Genomic DNA, 18299 nt, shown 5'->3' with positions numbered 1-18299 from the left:
AGTAAGCTATGGTTCCAGGTTGGGTTGTACATCTACAGTAAGCTATGGTTCCAGGTTGGGTTGTACATCTACAGTAAGCTATGGTTCCAGGTTGGGTTGTACATTTAAGCAGTTCCAGGTTGGGTTGAAGGCAGAGAGCAGACTTCACCTGATTTATTGACTTATTGATCCAAACAACTATTACTCATACAGAGGTTAGTTCATCAACTTGAAGGATCAAGCAAGATGTGTTAGTGTAGTATAGCCAAGCAATACTCCAGAGAACATTTCCTCAGAAACCAATGACAATCAAAATGTGTTTGTAAATGTAGATATGAAAAGCATAACCTGTGTGAAAGTGGCATATCTAAACAAAATAAAACACAACTAGAAAGAGATCAATTATGGAAATTCTAAATTACAAAATGTTGTTTGTATAGTTGCATACATAAGACAAAAAGAGAGTCCACAAGCCATGAGAGTGATAATATATTTTTTAATTAAAACCAAGATTAATACAGTATACTTTACAGAAAGCTTGTTTCAAATAACATATACAGAGTGAACTCAATTACAGATTCTACTGAACACTTCATAAAGTGATGGGCATGTTTGCACTGTGTGGTGGTGTGATAGGGTTAAGCTTTACAATAAACCCCAACTAATTATTTTATAGTCAAAGCAGATTTTGTAATATCATTAGAAACTCATACACGCATTTGGTTTAAATAACACAAAAGAGGAAAAGTATAGAAAGTTCCGCCTATAGTAATCATCCATACAGTATAAACTACATTTGTATTACATAATCAGATTTTTTTTTTCCAGGCACAACAAATACCAGTACTGCACAGTGCAGTGGAAATAACAAACATTATTATGGGGAAAAAAAGTGTGATTCACATTATGACAAACTTTGAAGGGCAGAGAAAATCTCATGTGTCTGAAGGAAATAATTTACACTCATATCTACAATATAGGGATTTTACCCCTCTTAACTGGAACTTGCCGTCTGTAGAGACAGGACACAGGAAGAAAAGTCAAAGAAAATATAATGTAATTATCTATGATATTTTTGACACATGAAAAGAAAAGCTGTGCCTTTCAGATAAATTACCTTCATGTGTGACCGTAATTGATTAGTTGAATTTTCTGTCATTCTAGTCCTTATCTCCTTGGATGTTATAAATGCATTTGATGACTAAGTACATTGTGGTGACGTACAGTTTTCCTCTAAAGAACAAAGTAGAACAGGAGAAAAAAAACGTTTCAGGTGGAGTGGCACACATTTTTCGGACCCAGAATGTGAAAATAAGGATACAGGGAAGGTCACAAACAGACAGATAAAGACTATGAAAAATGTAATAGAATAGGTCACTGATAACATTCAAACCGACAAGGGACATTTTATCTTTAGAAGCTGCACAGATTAAAGATAGAAATTGTCCTCTTTAAACATTATCATAGAAACAAAAGTACTGGTTAACAAATGAAGTTATACAACCATTAGAAGAGTCAAGGAAACAAAATATATTTTTTTTCAAAAAATAAAATTTCAATACAAGATATTTTCTAAAACATCCAATGGTTGGGAGATGTACTGCATGAATGGTGTCCTATTTTAAAATACCACATTTCAACATCCATGGCTTTTACAAATATATTGTAGCTTCAGGTAAAACAAATGGTAACATGTAATTTAATTAAAACGATGTTTTTAATTTTGACATCATTGTGTGTAACCTCGAACTTCTTTGAGGTTGCACACAAACATCTTCACAGCAATAAGACTAGATAGTCCTGCAAAAGGTGTGTGAGAAACTGTGTCAAAACTCTAGTACACTATCATAATGTGGGCAGAGAATAACCAATGGATGATGTCAATAAAAAGAATAAAAGAAAAGAAAAAGAAAAATCCCAATGAGCATGGTCCGCTCATACAGAACGTCCCGTCTGCCACAACTCTCTTCACATGGGGGAGGCCACATCAGAGCTCAGCTCCATGTCCAAAGTGAGGGAATCTGAGGAGACAAAAGAAAATGGAGAGCCAGAATAAAATTAGTTCAACTGAAAGCATTTTCTTATATACAGATATAAGTTTGTGTGTGTGTGTGTGTGTGTGTGTGTGTGTGTGTGTGTGTGTGTGTCAGGACAACTGGCTTTGACTCACCCATCGGTCCGGGATTGGTCTCGGTCTCATTATGCATCAGAGAGTCCAGGGTACGAGGGGACATGGGGAACAGGTCACTGGTGTTACCAGAGTTTGTGCTGAAACAGAACACAACAAGTAAAACATAATCACATGAGAGGAAGGTATCACAAATAAACACAATTCACAGGACCTAACATTAACATACACATTACATGTTAAAAGATACACTCACACAGACGGCAAAACCATGATTAGATCTCTGTCCGTTTTACCACAAGCGATGGGCTAAACTGTCAGTGTCCAATGTGACTCAGCAGTCAGCATCACAATCACTTGTACGTACCGGAGTCATGTCAGCATGCTCCATATCATTACACACAGCATTTCAGACATCAATACACAGTGCATAAAGGAGCAGTGGATTAAGGGACTGGGTTAGATTAGTGAAAGTCAATTACTCCAATATTACACTAAAACAATTTAGCCATATTGTGTCATTGTGCAAGTTCTCAACTCAACTATGAATAATGGATGAGATGACAGTTGCAGTGAGAAAGGGGGATAGGAGAGGAATGGGTGTGTTTGTGTAAATAATTTAAAAAAAGAGACCAAAAAAAGGATGAATTGGAGGCAGAATGCAAGAGAATGAGTGAGGTGAGAAGAGATATTAGAGCCATAATGAAAATTGGTAATTGTTGGGTCGTCTGTATGTTTTCTTTTTAAGCCCTGCAGTCCACCTCTTCTAGTGAGAAACACTAAGCACATTGACACATAACCAGGCTGAATTTGTTAGTTTGACTGTTAATGACAAGTCGTTTTCTACACATCTTGTTAGGTTAGAACAGGTCAGTAAGTAGAAATGTCTAAGGACAGAAGAGAATCCTCTCTACACCCCTCACCGACAATCATTTAGACATTAAATTATACATTTGTGTGTCAAATAGTAAAAAAAAGAAAAGAGGTATCAATATTCTCATATGAACCCCTTGTTACTATTGAATTGTCTGGATTGATTATTGAACAGCTAAAATAAGGACCGATGTAAAAGCGCTTGATGTTAATCTCCACTGAGGGCAATTCTCCTAATGACAGCCTCAGTCCAGAGCCCATCGATCCAGGGCACCAATATGTCCCCTCTATGTTCTTCCCTCTTCTTCACAACATGGCTGTCAAGTCAGGCCAGATAAATACTGTCATCAAGCTGTAAACAGAGGCAGTTTTGACTGTTTTCAATGCAGTCGACAAGGACACTAATATTTAGGTCTACAGAGTTGATCGGTCTACGGAGGATATGATCGGGAGAGAGAGGCTATACTAAACAGGATGGAAAAAAACGAATGAATGAAACACCACATCAAAATGGCAGGAAGATGCTCTAGTGTTAGAACCAAGGAGAGTGGCAGTGAATTGGAAACAAAATGGGGAGGGAGGGGTCTAGATACAGTGGGTGGGGGGTGGGCGGGGCAACTATTCCATCCCTTTTCCCTTTGCCACACCCACACAGACAAACAAAGAGAAACAAAACAGACATTTAACCCTACATGCCACTGTCCCCGACCGCATACCCAGCGAATGTGTTCCCAAGCAGCTCGCTGTCCGGAAAGTCCATGAACACGGAGGGACACCTACGGAGACAGGTCAGGTTCTCACTGAGCAAACCTCTCAACGCCCCATCATCATCAACATCACCACCACGACCCCTGGCTCAGTGTGGACACAACCCTCTGCTCATCTCTCAATGTTACTCTTCATCTCTCTCTTTCACACACACACACACACACACTCTGTATACCACTCCAGCCATACACAGACCACTATGGACCTCAGTAGTACAGGACACACTCCACTCTCTCCCTCTCTGATTGTCTACAAGTGACTGGACTCTCTGCGTCCACCCATTCTCCTGGCATCATTGTAGTGAGGCATTGTGTTTTAACCATCTCATCTCTTCTCTTTAAAAAGATGCTGCTGCCTACTCTTCTTGTTATACTGTCCCAATGCTGCTGCTGAATGTCTGAGTCACAGTTTGTTGGTCTTGAGTTCTGAGCAGGGAAAGCTCTGGGTCCCACCCTTCTAACAAGGTAACCCCCCCGTCCAAATCAACGTAAGACGGTCGAGAAAGATTTCTAAGCTATTCATGAAATAAAATAAACTGGATTTAAATGTAGTACCATCGACGGGAAAGCATTTCAGTCTTCCTAAGAAGCACCATGGATGTTCTTATTTTGATTACTGGATTTTGTTACAGGTCATGGGGGACAAAAAATAATTCCTCTAAGTAGGAGGAACTTCAACAGCATGAAAAAGTCTTGAAAAATAGATACTTACGGGGTTACGCAGATGAACTTTGTCTTTAAGTACGGTTGAGTGGCTGTTGGAATGAACAGGAACAGATCTTAATTCATATGAATGACGTGCATAGAGAGAAAGAAAAATCTCTATGGCCAAAACCTCACCCTCCACAGCCTACAAATCCCACAATTCAGACTAATATTGTGCACCACGCACTCACAGGTATTCCTTCATTTACAACAATATCCAAAAAATAATTCTTGTGTGTTGAAAAGGAACATACTACTTAATGGATCTCCGAACTCAGCCTCTGGTGTTGCCTCCGGTCGGCAATACTTCCCAAAGGCTTCCTCCTTTGGGATTTCTGGGTAGAGGTAGACTAGCGGCGAGACCAGGATGTTGGTGGCATCCATGATCTTGTAACCCATGATGATCTCAGCAAACGACATGCTGTTGAGCTGCTGCTTGGTGTACGGCTCCACAGACTGGATCTGAGTCTTTCCTAGTGAGAGAGAGAACACAATGTCAAAAAGAGCAACAACTGAGCCAAAACAAAGAGGCATGTAAACACAAACAGAGAAAATTACAGAAAGGTTGACAGACAGACAGATAGGCTAGTACACACAGGTATGCACATACAAACACCCCCTGATTGGAGAGCCTGAGTCCATTTCCTTACCGCTGATGTCCTTCTCCACCCAGGTGAAGGTGATCCCTCCCTCCTTACTGCTCTCACTGAAGCGCAGCAGGAAGGTCCCAGGGGGCTTAGGGCTCAGAATGGCCCTTTCCCTCTCCTTACTAATGAAGCCCAAGATATACCTGCAAGGAAACAGAGGAGGAGAAAGGGACAGTCAGACAATGACACCACTAAACAAACACAGGTAACTAATTATCTCTTCTATCTTTGCATGTAATAACCCAGTCCAAAGTCCTGATGGTTCAATATCACTGTTCCTGTTAATTCTCATGTGAACTTAATGTCATGAACTCGCTCAAACTTGGATTCTGGCCAGCAGTTCCAGTAACACTACCGATTGGTTTTCATTGGTGTCCCAAGTCAGATCCAAACAGTAAACAGAAGATAACACAACCAGAGACGACCTCTCACCCTTCATTCCACAGTGCCAGGATATACTTCTTGACCAGGTCAATGATGTTGTCCAGCCACACCCAGAAAGAGAAACCTTTGCCAGCCATGTTTTCCTAAAGGGACACAAGAACAAAGAGGAAGAAGTTAATTCAAACTGCTGAGGTTTAAGACAGAAAGCTGAATACTGTACAATGGAGGTGGCTGGTGGGGCTGTGACCTACTTTGCAGAACTTGGCCCAAGTGATCTGGCACCCAGAGTAGTTGACACAAGGCCCTGGACAATCGACACAAACAAATTATATTAGTGTCATACAATCAGTCCCTTGTAATAAAGACAGGATCTGCCAACACAGATGAACATGGAGTCTCAGACAGATAGTATGGTCTCTCACCTAACAGTTTCTCAGCCAGTGTGGTGAGCTGCTCGATGGTCAGGCCTCTCTTAGTGGTGGAGGAGAACTGCCAGCTCAGGACCTCTGCCACCTGGTCCCATGTACCCACTGGAGGCTTGGTGAAGAAGTTCACATTCTACATGACAGGAGAAAGAAGTCACAGATGAATCACTTACCTTTTTTACCCTTAAACATGGACCATTTCCAACAAGCTGTCATTGCATTAGACATAATGAATGTAATCAGTGCAATATCCGAAAGAATGCAGGGGTAAGTTCCAGACCACAATGCCACTGGTCTTCCACCAGGGGGCACTGCCTTACCTTAGGGTGGTTGGTGAGCATGTTGTACCACAGGATGGACGCCCAGGCATTGGGCATTTGGCAGATGTTGGAGATGACCACCACTGGCAGGGAGTGAGTCTAAACCACCAGAAAGACAGAGATCAAACAGGCTTAAACTGGACTCTTACTACATTATATCTTTCAATGAGGCTATACACAACAGTAACATTTTAAGTCATGCTGTCACAAATTATACATTTTGGTTGTTGCCATATCTTTTAATTGCTGTGACAGAGCTTGGGCAGAAGGGAGAAAAACTGAATGCGTCATCTTCTGAATGCGAATCGAGACAGGCAGTGTTTGATCACAAATGGAGACTAAAGTCATAATTAGTCACACAGCAGCACTTCCTCTTGCCTAAATGGCATCATTCATTAAGAATGTGGTGTTATGATAACAATGATCTCACACAGAGTGTGCCAAATCATCTCACACAAACCCACGTGGGCCTGTAAAGTCTGAATAAGACACACATCAAGCTAATTTCCCCTAATTTCCCCTACCAATGTGTTAACAACCCTAGCTAATGTACTTTCACGGTGCCAACGCAGCTTTTAGATCAACAGAGCTCTGCTGTTCTTAATCACTAGATGAATTCTTCCTGTGCCACAGCAGGGGCCGGAACATGGTGCTATCAAAGTGAGGGAGAGGAGATGGTGGTGGTGGGGGCATAGGGTGGGTGGATGGTAGAGTCTGATTAGAGAGGGTTCACCCCTGGTCATGCTGCACTGGCAAGGGGGGTGAGAGTGGGCGGGGTGATGGGGAAGACGACGACAATGAGAAACAGAAATCATGAAAATTACATCTGATAACCACCTCATCACTATGCTGTGGGAAGACCTAGGCTTGGAGAAACTGTGGGTAGGGCCTTAATATTTAGTAACTACTCCTTTGTCTATTGGTTCCCCATGTATAGTCAAGATAGTGTGTTCTTAAATATCTAATTTCCATCAATTACCGCTGGTGCATTAATAAGCTTACTACATGCATGAGAGGGAGGCCTTTTCTGCTAGATCAAACTCAGCACAAGGGATGGCAGAGAAAACCTGATCAAAAAACACAACAGGAAAACCCAGAGCCAGTGTTTCAGCACAGGCAAAAAAAGACAAACAACAAAAATTGCCGAAACAAAGGCTCACCTCCAGGTCGATCTTCAGGCCTTGGTGGTAGACCTCTGTCTCAAAAGTGATGAGATGGAGCTCCTCTGTGACGATCAGGGAGGCCTGGGAAATGAGGGTCAGTCAGACATATTAATCTCTACTACCAATGGTGTTGTTACTATCATTTCTGTGAATACTGATGGAAATAGCTTAATACAAAGCCATGTTAAAATGTGCTACTCACATCACTGTTAGTCCGGCCACCATTGCCACACCTCTGCTCCCTCAGGGTCTGAAATAGATAGACAGTTTATCAGTAAGGGCCAGTGCAAAATAAGAAACTAGGTTAATCACTGTGAACTGGCAAACGAACTCTCTCGCTCACAAGGTGTTTGAATTCGGCTGACAGACTGCCGTTGTTGGACTCCTCCATGTTCATGACCTTGGTGTTGGTGCCCAGGATGTTGAACTTTCGTGACCTAGGATGATCAGGAAGAGCGGTTAGTGTAGGTGAGTCAGAGGCTCCATGGCAAAATATTAGACAAAGCTTTTGAATCTATAAATAGGTTGTACTGATTTTAAAACTCACTTACCCTCGAATAGCAGCAACATCTCCAGATTCCCTGAAAACACATTTTTAAAAGTAAATTCACAAAGGCTTGAGTTCAGGGACAGTTTGGCATCTTCTACTTTGTCAAAGCACTGATCAATGCTCATAAGGTATGATGGAGACTAAACATTAGAGGTCTTCTTGGGTCCAAAAATGTGGACCTGTGGATTTCCTACCCGAACGGACCCGTTCTCTTTTTAAATAAAGAGACCCAAACCCAAACTGACCGGAACCCGAACGAACCTGTGAACAATGCGACGCGAAACTACACGAGTCCAGTTCTAGCCCCAACCTGATTAGACCCGAGTTATTAAAAAAAATAGGCTAGAAACAGACTCTCCCTCTCCTATTAACATGAGCTTGGACTCAAGATGCTTGGTGTTTATGCACGCACCCATAGTTGAATGGGGCATGATAAACATGACTGCGAAAATTAAATATTAGCCCATAACGTGATGGTTTTGAAATGTGTGATGTTACAATGCGGGACATCTGTCATTGAGGGAATCGGGACAAATAGCCAAAATGCAGTGAGGTGTTCATCCTACTCCGTCTCCATCTTGCTCTCTCTCTCGTGCTAAATGCGATCACTTTGTGTGGTGGTGCCTGTGGACAGAGGAGCCCGCTAGACTGTCGGACGGGTCCACGCTGGTAAATCAGCTGTAGTGTTATTTACCTGAGACCTGTGGCAATCAAACAATACCCGATCCAGACCCGAGGGCTAGTTAAGATTTCTGACCCTCTCGGGTTCCGGATTTTCTGGTTCGGGTGGACCCGCAAAGACCTCTAGTAAACATACCAAACTCACTTGTCAATACAAACTTTGATCTTCAGCTGGTAATTCAATTCTGGAAACTTCACCAGTAATCTGAAAAAAGGAAACATTTCTGGAATAAGGGACTTCATCATAAACCTCAAAATAAAATGGTTAGATGCAAGTGCAGTTTGTTTTGAACGTATATTTTGACTGGTAGCATTTAAGATGTCACAAGTTTTCTCCTACCTGACTTTGTTGGTGAACTGCACACCTGTCTTGATGACCAGTGGTCTGTCTGGATGCATGGGCATACAAGGCTGCCTCTCCACCACAAAAGCACTGTAATACCCAGGCCAGACAACAGGGGTTGCATTTGGGTTAGGGTTAGGAGTGGCCATCCCCAAGATTAAAGCATTATTTTATCACAATCATTACTCAACTATCATGAAAAAGACTGGATTACATAAAAATCATGAGGAATATTTCAAGTACAGCACACCATATCCAAATATTGCATATAAAAAACCTTTCTAGCATCTAAATCTTGGGTAAACCCACCTCTTCATCAGGTTCCTAAAGAGGTCCACGATCTTCTCCTCCAGGACGGGTCGGTGCTGGATGATGGGATCCCCCTTGTAGGACACCTTCTGCTGTAGCTCCTCCAGCTTCTTGATCTGCTGGCGAATCTGAAGCTGCGATTCAGCCAGGGACGTGATCCTGATCACAGTGGGAAAGGTTAACTCTACGTCAGCCATCATGATGGTCCTGTAGCTAAAAGATTTCCCTGGTCTCTCTGAATTGTATATACACAATACAGTGTATATTAGGGGAACGTGTGTTATGTCGTGAAAAGGGTGCAGGGAAAGGGATTTCCTAGGGGGAAAGGATAGTTACCATGTCTCCAGACGGTCCAGGCAGATGTTAGGTGGCCCTCCGATGCAGGCGATCTGCTGCCTCCTCTTCCAGTCAGCCAGCTCATCGTCTGTCAGGTTCTTCTGCACAAAGTCCATTGCTGACAGCAGTCCCGCCATCTCTGTCACAATTTGCTAAAACAAAGACCCACAACACATCCTTCAGCACCAATACAACCAAATCACACTCAGGTAGACACGAAAGAGGGAGGAAGGGGCCTACCCTCCTAAGCTGGTCCAGGGCACTCAACATCTGCTCTAGCTGAGACATCTTCTGCCTGGTTGCAGCTGCTTGGCTGTTCCCATTCAGGTCCTGGGACAACTCTAAGCAAATGAAAAAGGAGTTGGATGGGTTGTAATAATTCAGTTTCCCAATAATTAGTTTGAACATCAGAAACAGTAAGTTGTTTAGAGACCCATTTCTTCACTAAACTCCACAAAATCCAACCAATAGAAGTTGCTTAATGCCTCACTTGACTGTTAGGATGAGAACCTTACCCCCTTGACTTTTCAAAGTCTTGTAATTGAAATCAAAATCATCCTGGAGATTCTCAAGCATTTTCATCTTCTGTTCCATATCCTATGGCAAAATGTAAGGGATAAAACAAATGAAACCAAGTATCGAATAAAATGGCACTTTGCAAAAGAGTCCAAGTCCTGGTGGCTTACCTGCACCCTTTTCCTGATGTCCTGAAGGTTGTGCTCCAGGATCTGCTGCTTCTCTGTCACTACAGTCCCAGAGGGGTGGGCTGCCTGGCCGTCCTTCATGGGGAGAACATAGGAAAAAATAAATTATAGGTGTCGAGGACTGTTCCAACACTGACCAAAATCCAATCTTGTGGTCTTAATACTGAAACTACGATGAGCTTGAGAAATAAATGCACATTTAAAACATTTAAATCAGTGCTATAGTTACTCTTCAGACCATGTATATGATGTGAAGGTGTTCCTACCTGTGTAGCTGTGGTGGCAGTCTGAAGCAGTCTCTGCTCCTCCCACAAACAGCGGGCCACGATGCGGGCGATCTCCATGGGCTTCTCCAGGTACTTGCTCTGCAGGTGCTGCTTGATCCTGCGCAAGTTGTGCTGGTAAAGCACATTATTTTCTTGCAGGAAACGGCTGTACTGCTGGTCTATCTCCCCGAGGAGGTTGTGGAAGACCAGTGTGGCATGGGACTCCTTATTAGCAGCATAGGCCCTATAACAATGAAGTTCAGAATAGCTATTAACAGGAAAATCAATACAATAGCTATTTAACAGGAAATCTTCATCTTACAAACTATTATGTAAAAGGTATCTTCATACACAATAGCTCAAGTGGAACACAGATGAAAGCATTCAGGGAACAAGGAAGTTTGGTAACTGAAATAGATTTTTTCGGGCAGAGCTGTAAACCTGTTCTCAAGATATGTCAAAGACTGCCAACACTGGCATGTGGCCTGCCAAATTCTTAAATATAGTGGACTAATACAATACACATGATTGTGCTCCATATCAAGTCCAGCTAGTAGGTTGTGCTGTTAGCTGTAATGTTGGAGTGCAACTAGTTCAAAGTACATTAGATAATGTCGGTAGGAGAAAAACAATGGTACTGATGACAAAGGCAGTTAATCTGTGTCACGGTGTGATTCCACACGAAATTGAATGAACCTGAGCGGATGACATTGACATATTTTGTCTCTACGTAAAAAAATAATTAAAAAAAAACACGATGAGCCTGCACAAAAAAGGGCCCGATGTAAAACAGTGTACATTTGGGCATAACCTTCCCTTCAGTCTTCCCAGTACCTACCAATCCTGGCTCTCGATCCAGGGGGCGAGGAACTGTCGGAGCTCCATTGGGAAGCTGTCACTGTAGAGGTGGTACAGCTGCTCCAGGTACCTGGTCTCCAGCTGCTGTAACTGGTTCCACTGGGCCATCCTGACTGGCGCCTCCTCAACCCTATACAGACACAGAAGAGATGGATGGAAGGAGTTTGAGGGTGAGAAATATGATCCCGATGTTATGAACAACACCGGGTGGGGGTTGACATCCTCACAAAAGAAGCACTGAACACAATCAATAAAGAACAGAAACCAATAGAGGTAGGAACAATGTGGGTCTTTTCTACTAGTACACTGATCATCAGTGACTTTGTTGTAATGGCACAGCAACTTCAATCCGCAACAGCGCAGCGAACATCCGCTCTCACAGGAAACCTCAAAAGCCAGGGAGAAAACGTATGACAGCACCTCAGCTTCCTAATAAACAAAGTAACATCCTGTACCAGCTAAACACACAGCCTGCACTGAAAAACAGATTAAAATTAACATCTGCCGGTCAGATGAAAGGATCTTGTGGACTTCCACCAAGACCTTTTATAAGTTCAATGGACTTAGTAAACTAAAACAATTTAAAACTGCCCACATCATTGACCTATTGAATGGCCAACCATTTGTCATGTTTCTGTTGTCTTATACAAACAATTGAATCATGTGCATGGCTTGTAAACAATTCGGCTATACTCCTTGTGTGTACAAAATGGTGGCTGATCAACTTTCTAATTCATGACACACTGACAAAAGACTGATTACAAGTAATAGAGATATGAGTCTCCTCATCCCTGCCCCAGGGGATGCAGCCAACTGCCAACATCTGCCACCCCTCTCATCTTACTGTACCAGCAGAACATACTGTTCCCTGGTGATTCCTACATCCAAACAATGAAAATAATTAATATGAATACACTTTTAATTCTCTGGACTTGATCTTCCTTAGTCATCAAACATCTTCCTTAGTCCTTGAAATCAAATGATGCATCATGTGGACAATAGCTTGCTAGGTATTAGGGATTTTGTAAAGGGGAAAAAAACAAAACATAGTTAGTAAGCAATTGGTTGTCTACTCAGTATTTCACTGTGTCACACTATACAGTACACTGAACACTCAATCAACAGATCATAGAACATGACAAGTGAAACATGCTCAAACCAAGCGTTTCCCTCAGATTTGTCCTTAGGCAGAGTGTAGGGTTGCCATTAACAACAGTAGTTGGCATGTAAGCCAAAAACCTTTAGGCAGGGCCAAACAGATCCCGCCTGCCTATTCAATGGTAGGGGAAACACTGTGTGAAACATAAGATGAAAAGCGCTTGTGACCTTTCAAAAATGAGTCAAGAACTAATTATGCTTATGAATCCTGATATACTTTGCCCCTACAAGTGTTTGTTACTCTGTCCACTCCCTACCAAATGTGTACAAGGGACTTCCTTCCTAAATAATGCCATTCTCTCACCCTTTCTCTATTCCTATTTCACTATACTAAACCCTAACCCTAACAGGTGCATCTTCCTGGTATGAGGTTATACAGACAAAACTAGAATACAGGCCTACACCACAGAGCAGCTGAGTCATCATCATGTGTTAAACTGTCACATGTAGATCCCATCACTTGTACACTTTCTCAACTTCCTCCTCATTGAGTTTCTGAGTTTGTAGGATTCAATTAACCCTATGTTGCTGGGCAACACTTATATTAAAATCAATGATAATGGCACAATTTCCTTGTTCAACCTGACCCTTGATAACCTGATTGAGGGTTGTCATCAGGGTTATTGTCATTGGAAATTGTTACCAAATGATGGCAATGGGGTTGGACGGTATCCGTTCTTTCACACCTTTATACCGTCCTCAAATGTTATATTACCATGAACAATAAAAAAATAAAAATAAAATAAAAAAGCAGAGAGCTGTCTTTGCTGTATATATTTAAACTACATTTAAAAATGTAATTATTGGTGACTGCTATATCGTATGACATTTAGCCTAAACAATCATTTAAACTTTACATCCTGATCAAAGCTTGACAACTAAACTAAACAGTTGGATAGCATGACAGCTTAATAAGAAGCATCACACGCTGAATTCGTAAAAATATAACTTGTCTCATGTGTCCTGTGTCATATAGCCTATAAGATATAATTTGTCTATAAAATATTGATTCAGTTACCGTTATGAGACTATACTCTGGGAGTCCTAATTGTGCTTGCTTCTTCTCTCTCTTTCGAAGCCAGCTGTGAGAGAAGGCGGCAGTAATGGCACGGCAGACTCCGAGGGTCCGTTGCCTCTGGTCCTGCATTGTGTTTGTTGAAATGCTGCCATATAGCAGCAGTGGCATTCTTTTTTAGGGACCAAGTCATTAGTGCTAGTCATCTTTTTTTCCCTCTCCTTCTCTAACCTTAGGTGGAAGACGTCACGTGCAACATCCCAAAAGTTACACTCTGAAGGTGTAATATTGTAATTATTTCTCTGACCATGATGGCAGCGCCGCTGTTACACATTGTGAATTGACACACAGCGCTTAATTTGGCAGTTTGATAGATAATGGAGCAGAAGTTTTGTGGCGGTATTGAAAAGCACACAGTGGGCATTTTCAAATCCCACTGGATATTGTATTACCGTTATACCGCCCAACCCTAACTTCCAATCATTGTGAAGGACTTCCTCTATCTCAGACAACAGAACAAGATAATGACTATCAAAAATGAATAGAGAAAGGTTTTGTCTCTAGCTGCAGCAATGCTATAGCTCTCTGTTGCCCCATCACAAAGTGGGTTGTAATGCCACAGACAGATGATAGAGACCCACAGAGACACTGGACTCAGGCTTATTAACACAGCTGTGGCAACATGCACAATGACCTTGTCCGACTTGCTGAAGCAAGGATATATTGACTTTCACAGAGCAAGTTTCTAATGTGGTATGACATTTAGACATGCTCAATCAGTGCTTCTGCAACCTCTTGGGGTTCAAAAAAGATTGTAGACAAACATTTGTTTCTTGACCATGAGTGGTATCTGACTTTCGAGGAATTTATCTTGTACACCACATTTAATGTTATGACAGCTGAACATTTTACAAGAAATTGCAGAACAAAGGCTTTCCGTCTAGAGCTACTACTCGGACAAGCTGCGGACAAGCTTTTGCTTGACTTGTGCTTCATATTGACAGACATCTATAGCAGACTCCAAATGTAAACACAAACGCAAAGCCTAGAATCAATAAGACATTGACAGCTCTCTTATGCCTGCACAAATTATGTGACAGAACACACCTGACTAACCAGAAATCCATGTCAAGCCAATTGTCCCATTACTTTTTGTGCCCTGACATAGGGGGACTATGTATAACAAGTGTTTTCATTTCTAAATAGTGAAACCAACACAAATGCCATCAAATAAATGTTAAAAACTCTAACCTCATATCTTTAACCATAGTAATATTTTAACTCATAGTAATTGTTTGATTTAAAATCCAAACTTTTGGAGTATAGAGCCAAAAGATGAAAAAAATGCTTCACTCTCCCATTACTTACACAGAGCACTGTATATATAGGAATGACACTCTTTTTATGTGGACTGGCAGGTAGAGTAGGCTGGTACTCTGTAACTATAGAAGTGAAAGTGAGATGATCGAATGTATTGACTATAGAGTGCGCAGTCCATACTATACTAAGGAAGAGATTCCTGGAAAAAGATAAGAATTTACTGGAGCAGTGTCAATAGAGCATGGAACCAAATAACAAACATTAATCATGCATGCAATCATTGTATGGTCACTTAGCAATGGTATGTAAAGAGATAACCTATGACTGCAGTTGTTGCACCAGAGAGCATGCATACATCTATGGTTAGATCAAATACTACGATCAAAGTATTGACTCAAATGGTAGGTTACTGTCCATTATATGTAGTGACTACTTCCTTGACTTCCTTACAAAGTCAAGGTTTGCCATATGTAGCCTAAGCCTATATATGATCAAAGAAATGGGCCTGAAGAGAGTGAACTCAACCAGGCATTCAACAAAGGGTGCCACACTACTTCAAAATATGTCACGTTCTGAAAGTGAAACTAATATCTACAGATGACATGTTAGGAGAAAGAACAACAAGCATTAGGATCAGGCTGTGGTGAAATCGGAGCCAAAAAGAAGAGGATTCCCCCAGCACTCAGGCCAGACATGTAGGGCACGGGATGAACCTCAGTCGGCACAGTTTATATGGATGAAATGGGCGTGACATGATGTAAGCAAATGGCCACGACCTGCATCATCGTCGACATTAGCTTAAAGCATCATACAAGTCTATGAGTGTTTGTCATTAATTTGATATACCATTATGATAAACCTGTGAACTAGGCAAACTGATAATGGCAAGACAGTTAAAGTTGACAGTGGAAAACAAATATGAATGGATAAACAAACCTATAAATGTAGTGACTCCATGTAGAACATGCTGGCAATAAGCAGTAAACAACATTTATTATTTCAATGCGCAGTTTTCAACAATAAACAATCCCAATCGGCAGCAGCCTTGGCCTTGATCGACAGGATAACTTTAAGCAAATGTATGTAAAATGACGTAGCCAGTTACTTCTCGGGTGGAATCCACTAAATAATGTCCTGTTGATACATTGCTGCTGAGCCTGCCAAGCTTCCACACGTGAGACGGTGCAGGAATGTAACACTTCTTGGGATTCGGAACTATGCTAACTATGCTATCTAAAACCTCCATTTGCTCCATTTGCTCCCACACACATTTGTGCAACCACGACACAAGCTTGGTTTACCGTCTAACTTACCCTTTTCTTTTCAGGAAAGTGTGTCAGTCAAAATGTAGTTGTCAAATATTTAAACAGACAGCTCGAAACCACACGAACAGCGACGATCGTTAGAATGTAAATGTATCACACAAAGGTAAGAAAAAAAACACGTGAACCAAATTGTTGGCTATTCTTTACAACCGAAACTACTTCTGCTGAATATCGAAGCACAAAACCAGACCTTTTCCACCACGACAGTGCAGCCAGACAAACTTCAGTGAAGAATTGATTGACATGAAAAAGATGCAATAGAAGACGAGAACCAATCCTTATCCAATCATAGTGTAGTATATTGCATAGAGGCGGGTCTAAATCCAAAGGGAGGTTGTGTGTGTCGTGTTTATTGCTTTCGCAAAAGGCTATTCATTTTGCCGCACACTCCCCCCGGTGGTACAAAAACATCCATACAAGTGGATGACATTGCGGAGGGAGGAAGTATCATCCAGGGGAAAAGCCAGACTGGAAGTCATCTGAATTACTGGCAGTGTTTACGTCATCAGAAGTTTAATCAGACGAAACGTGAACAACATTGATATTTATTTATTGCCTAATTTAATATTTTATTTTGACATATTGTAACCGAGCCACGCTAGAGGAGCCCAACCGATCAATTTCTTATAGACGCAAATAGTCCACCACTAGCCATTATCATCATCATCATCATCATCATCATCATCATCATCATCATCATCATCATCATCATCATCATCATTATCTTCCTCTTTATCACCTTCATAATCGTCATCGTCATCATGTTCATCATTCATCACCACCATAAGTAAAATCTATATGAATTCTAACTATGCCATCCATTTCACTTCCCTCACTAGTTCCCTCACACCCTCGCACCCTTGCTGCTGACCCCCTTGCTTGGCCCATATGTTTTGTACTCAAAAAGGAAGGAATCTTCTTCTAGCATTGTGACTGCCAATGGCTCCTGGTCCTAGCATAGATTTTCTTTCCTTATGATGACTGATGTATAGATGTACTTGTTGTAAGTCGCTTTGGATAAAAGTGTCTGCCAAATGTCAAAAATGTAAATGTAAATGTAATTTAAACTGATTATACACCATGAAACAAAATAGGTTGATAAAACAACACAAAAGTCCAGTAGCCTAACATACACAATATTCACCATGTCAATGTCTGGATACAGTAAACATCCTGTGACTGCTTGTAGTGTTTTTTCTACTTTTAGTGGTCATGGTGGAAGGTTATCATATTTCAGACTCAGACCTAGTGAATCCCTGCCAGATGCCCTGCAGTTTGTTTGTGAAAGTAACTGATAGAGACAAACAAAACATTGTACGTGTTGGCACATTTATTTTTATTGGCCTACAAAACTTACTCTTTGGAGCATGACTCAAATCTCTTCCCATAACATTCTAAGGTCTGCTTTGTCTGTAGATTTCTGGCAACATTGGGGGTGGAGAGTAGCCTTGAGTTTAGTGTGATGGGTTAGTTACTTGAGAGGGGTTGACCTCTGAGGCTCAAAGGTCCCGTAGTGCATGAAAAAGGGAATTGGTGTGCAGTATATGAATCACTATTTAAGTTTTATGGGGGGGGGGGTCAATTGGGGAGGCCAAATGTGTCCCAGAATGCAGCTGTCAAAAACTGAGGCCTCGGATCTTGTTCTGGTAGGATCCGGCACAAATTAAGCACTGGGTTGCTGGTTCTATTCCCCAGGCTGATGGACGAAATCCTGCCAACCCTGTGCTGCTCCCAGCCTGAAGTGTGTGTGTGTTTTTGGGCCACTGGACACTGCGGGATAGCGTAGAAATTCCATTGAACAATGGACAATGCCAATATATTATATTCACCTGTCAGTTACTTATGTCATGAACTACCTGCTAATGACAATGAAACATTAACTAATGACTAAGTTTTTAAGGGGAAAACCCTGCACATTTTCAGTAATAAATGAATGGTTCTACCATTTCCCAGGGTGTCTAACAATGGTATGCAATCTGATGTGAGAAGTACACTTCAAATGACATTCTAATATGAGGTTCAACTGCATTGACACATTCAATC

At 41.5% G+C, this 18299-nt stretch overlaps 1 protein-coding gene across 3 annotated transcripts; it reads right to left on the bottom strand.

The window, feature by feature from the left end:
* Positions 1–455: 455 nt before the first annotated feature.
* Positions 456–16445, bottom strand: stat3 (signal transducer and activator of transcription 3 (acute-phase response factor)). 3 transcript variants are annotated; one of them, XM_083677920.1, is made up of 24 exons: positions 16245–16445; positions 11419–11568; positions 10581–10824; positions 10297–10389; positions 10126–10207; positions 9851–9951; positions 9611–9762; positions 9275–9433; positions 8963–9055; positions 8768–8827; positions 7943–7972; positions 7735–7828; positions 7594–7641; positions 7389–7472; positions 6229–6327; positions 5906–6041; positions 5735–5787; positions 5532–5626; positions 5103–5242; positions 4707–4925; positions 4460–4502; positions 3673–3756; positions 2150–2247; positions 456–2000 (listed from the first exon to the last, which is right to left on the bottom strand). In XM_083677920.1, exons 2-24 carry the CDS (start codon positions 11544–11546, stop codon positions 1948–1950), a joined length of 2388 nt encoding a protein of 795 aa, XP_083534046.1. In that variant the 5' UTR covers positions 11547–11568; positions 16245–16445; the 3' UTR covers positions 456–1947. The 3 variants fall into 3 exon arrangements, with proteins under 3 accessions (XP_083534046.1, XP_083534047.1, XP_083534048.1); XM_083677921.1 differs by having other exon boundaries at positions 3697–3756; XM_083677922.1 differs by lacking the exon at positions 3673–3756.
* Positions 16446–18299: the final 1854 nt, after the last annotated feature.

This window comes from Argentina silus, assembly GCF_951799395.1.
Source record: "Argentina silus genome assembly, chromosome: 9".
NCBI classification, from domain to species: Eukaryota; Metazoa; Chordata; class Actinopteri; order Argentiniformes; family Argentinidae; genus Argentina; species Argentina silus.
The sequence above is the reverse complement of the archived record's forward strand: the minus strand, read 5'-3'. Positions and strand labels throughout refer to the sequence as shown.

Coding starts and splice junctions, on each gene's coding strand:
- stat3 (XM_083677920.1), bottom strand. CDS start 11,546: ATGGCCCAGTGGAACCAGTTACAGCAGCTGGAGACCAGGTACCTGGAG. Junction 10,390..10,580: donor CTGCCACCACAGCTACACAG/GTAGGAACACCT, acceptor CTCCCCATGAAG/GACGGCCAGGCAGCCCACCC. Junction 4,926..5,102: donor GGTGGAGAAGGACATCAGCG/GTAAGGAAATGG, acceptor CTCTCTCACTAG/GAAAGACTCAGATCCAGTCT.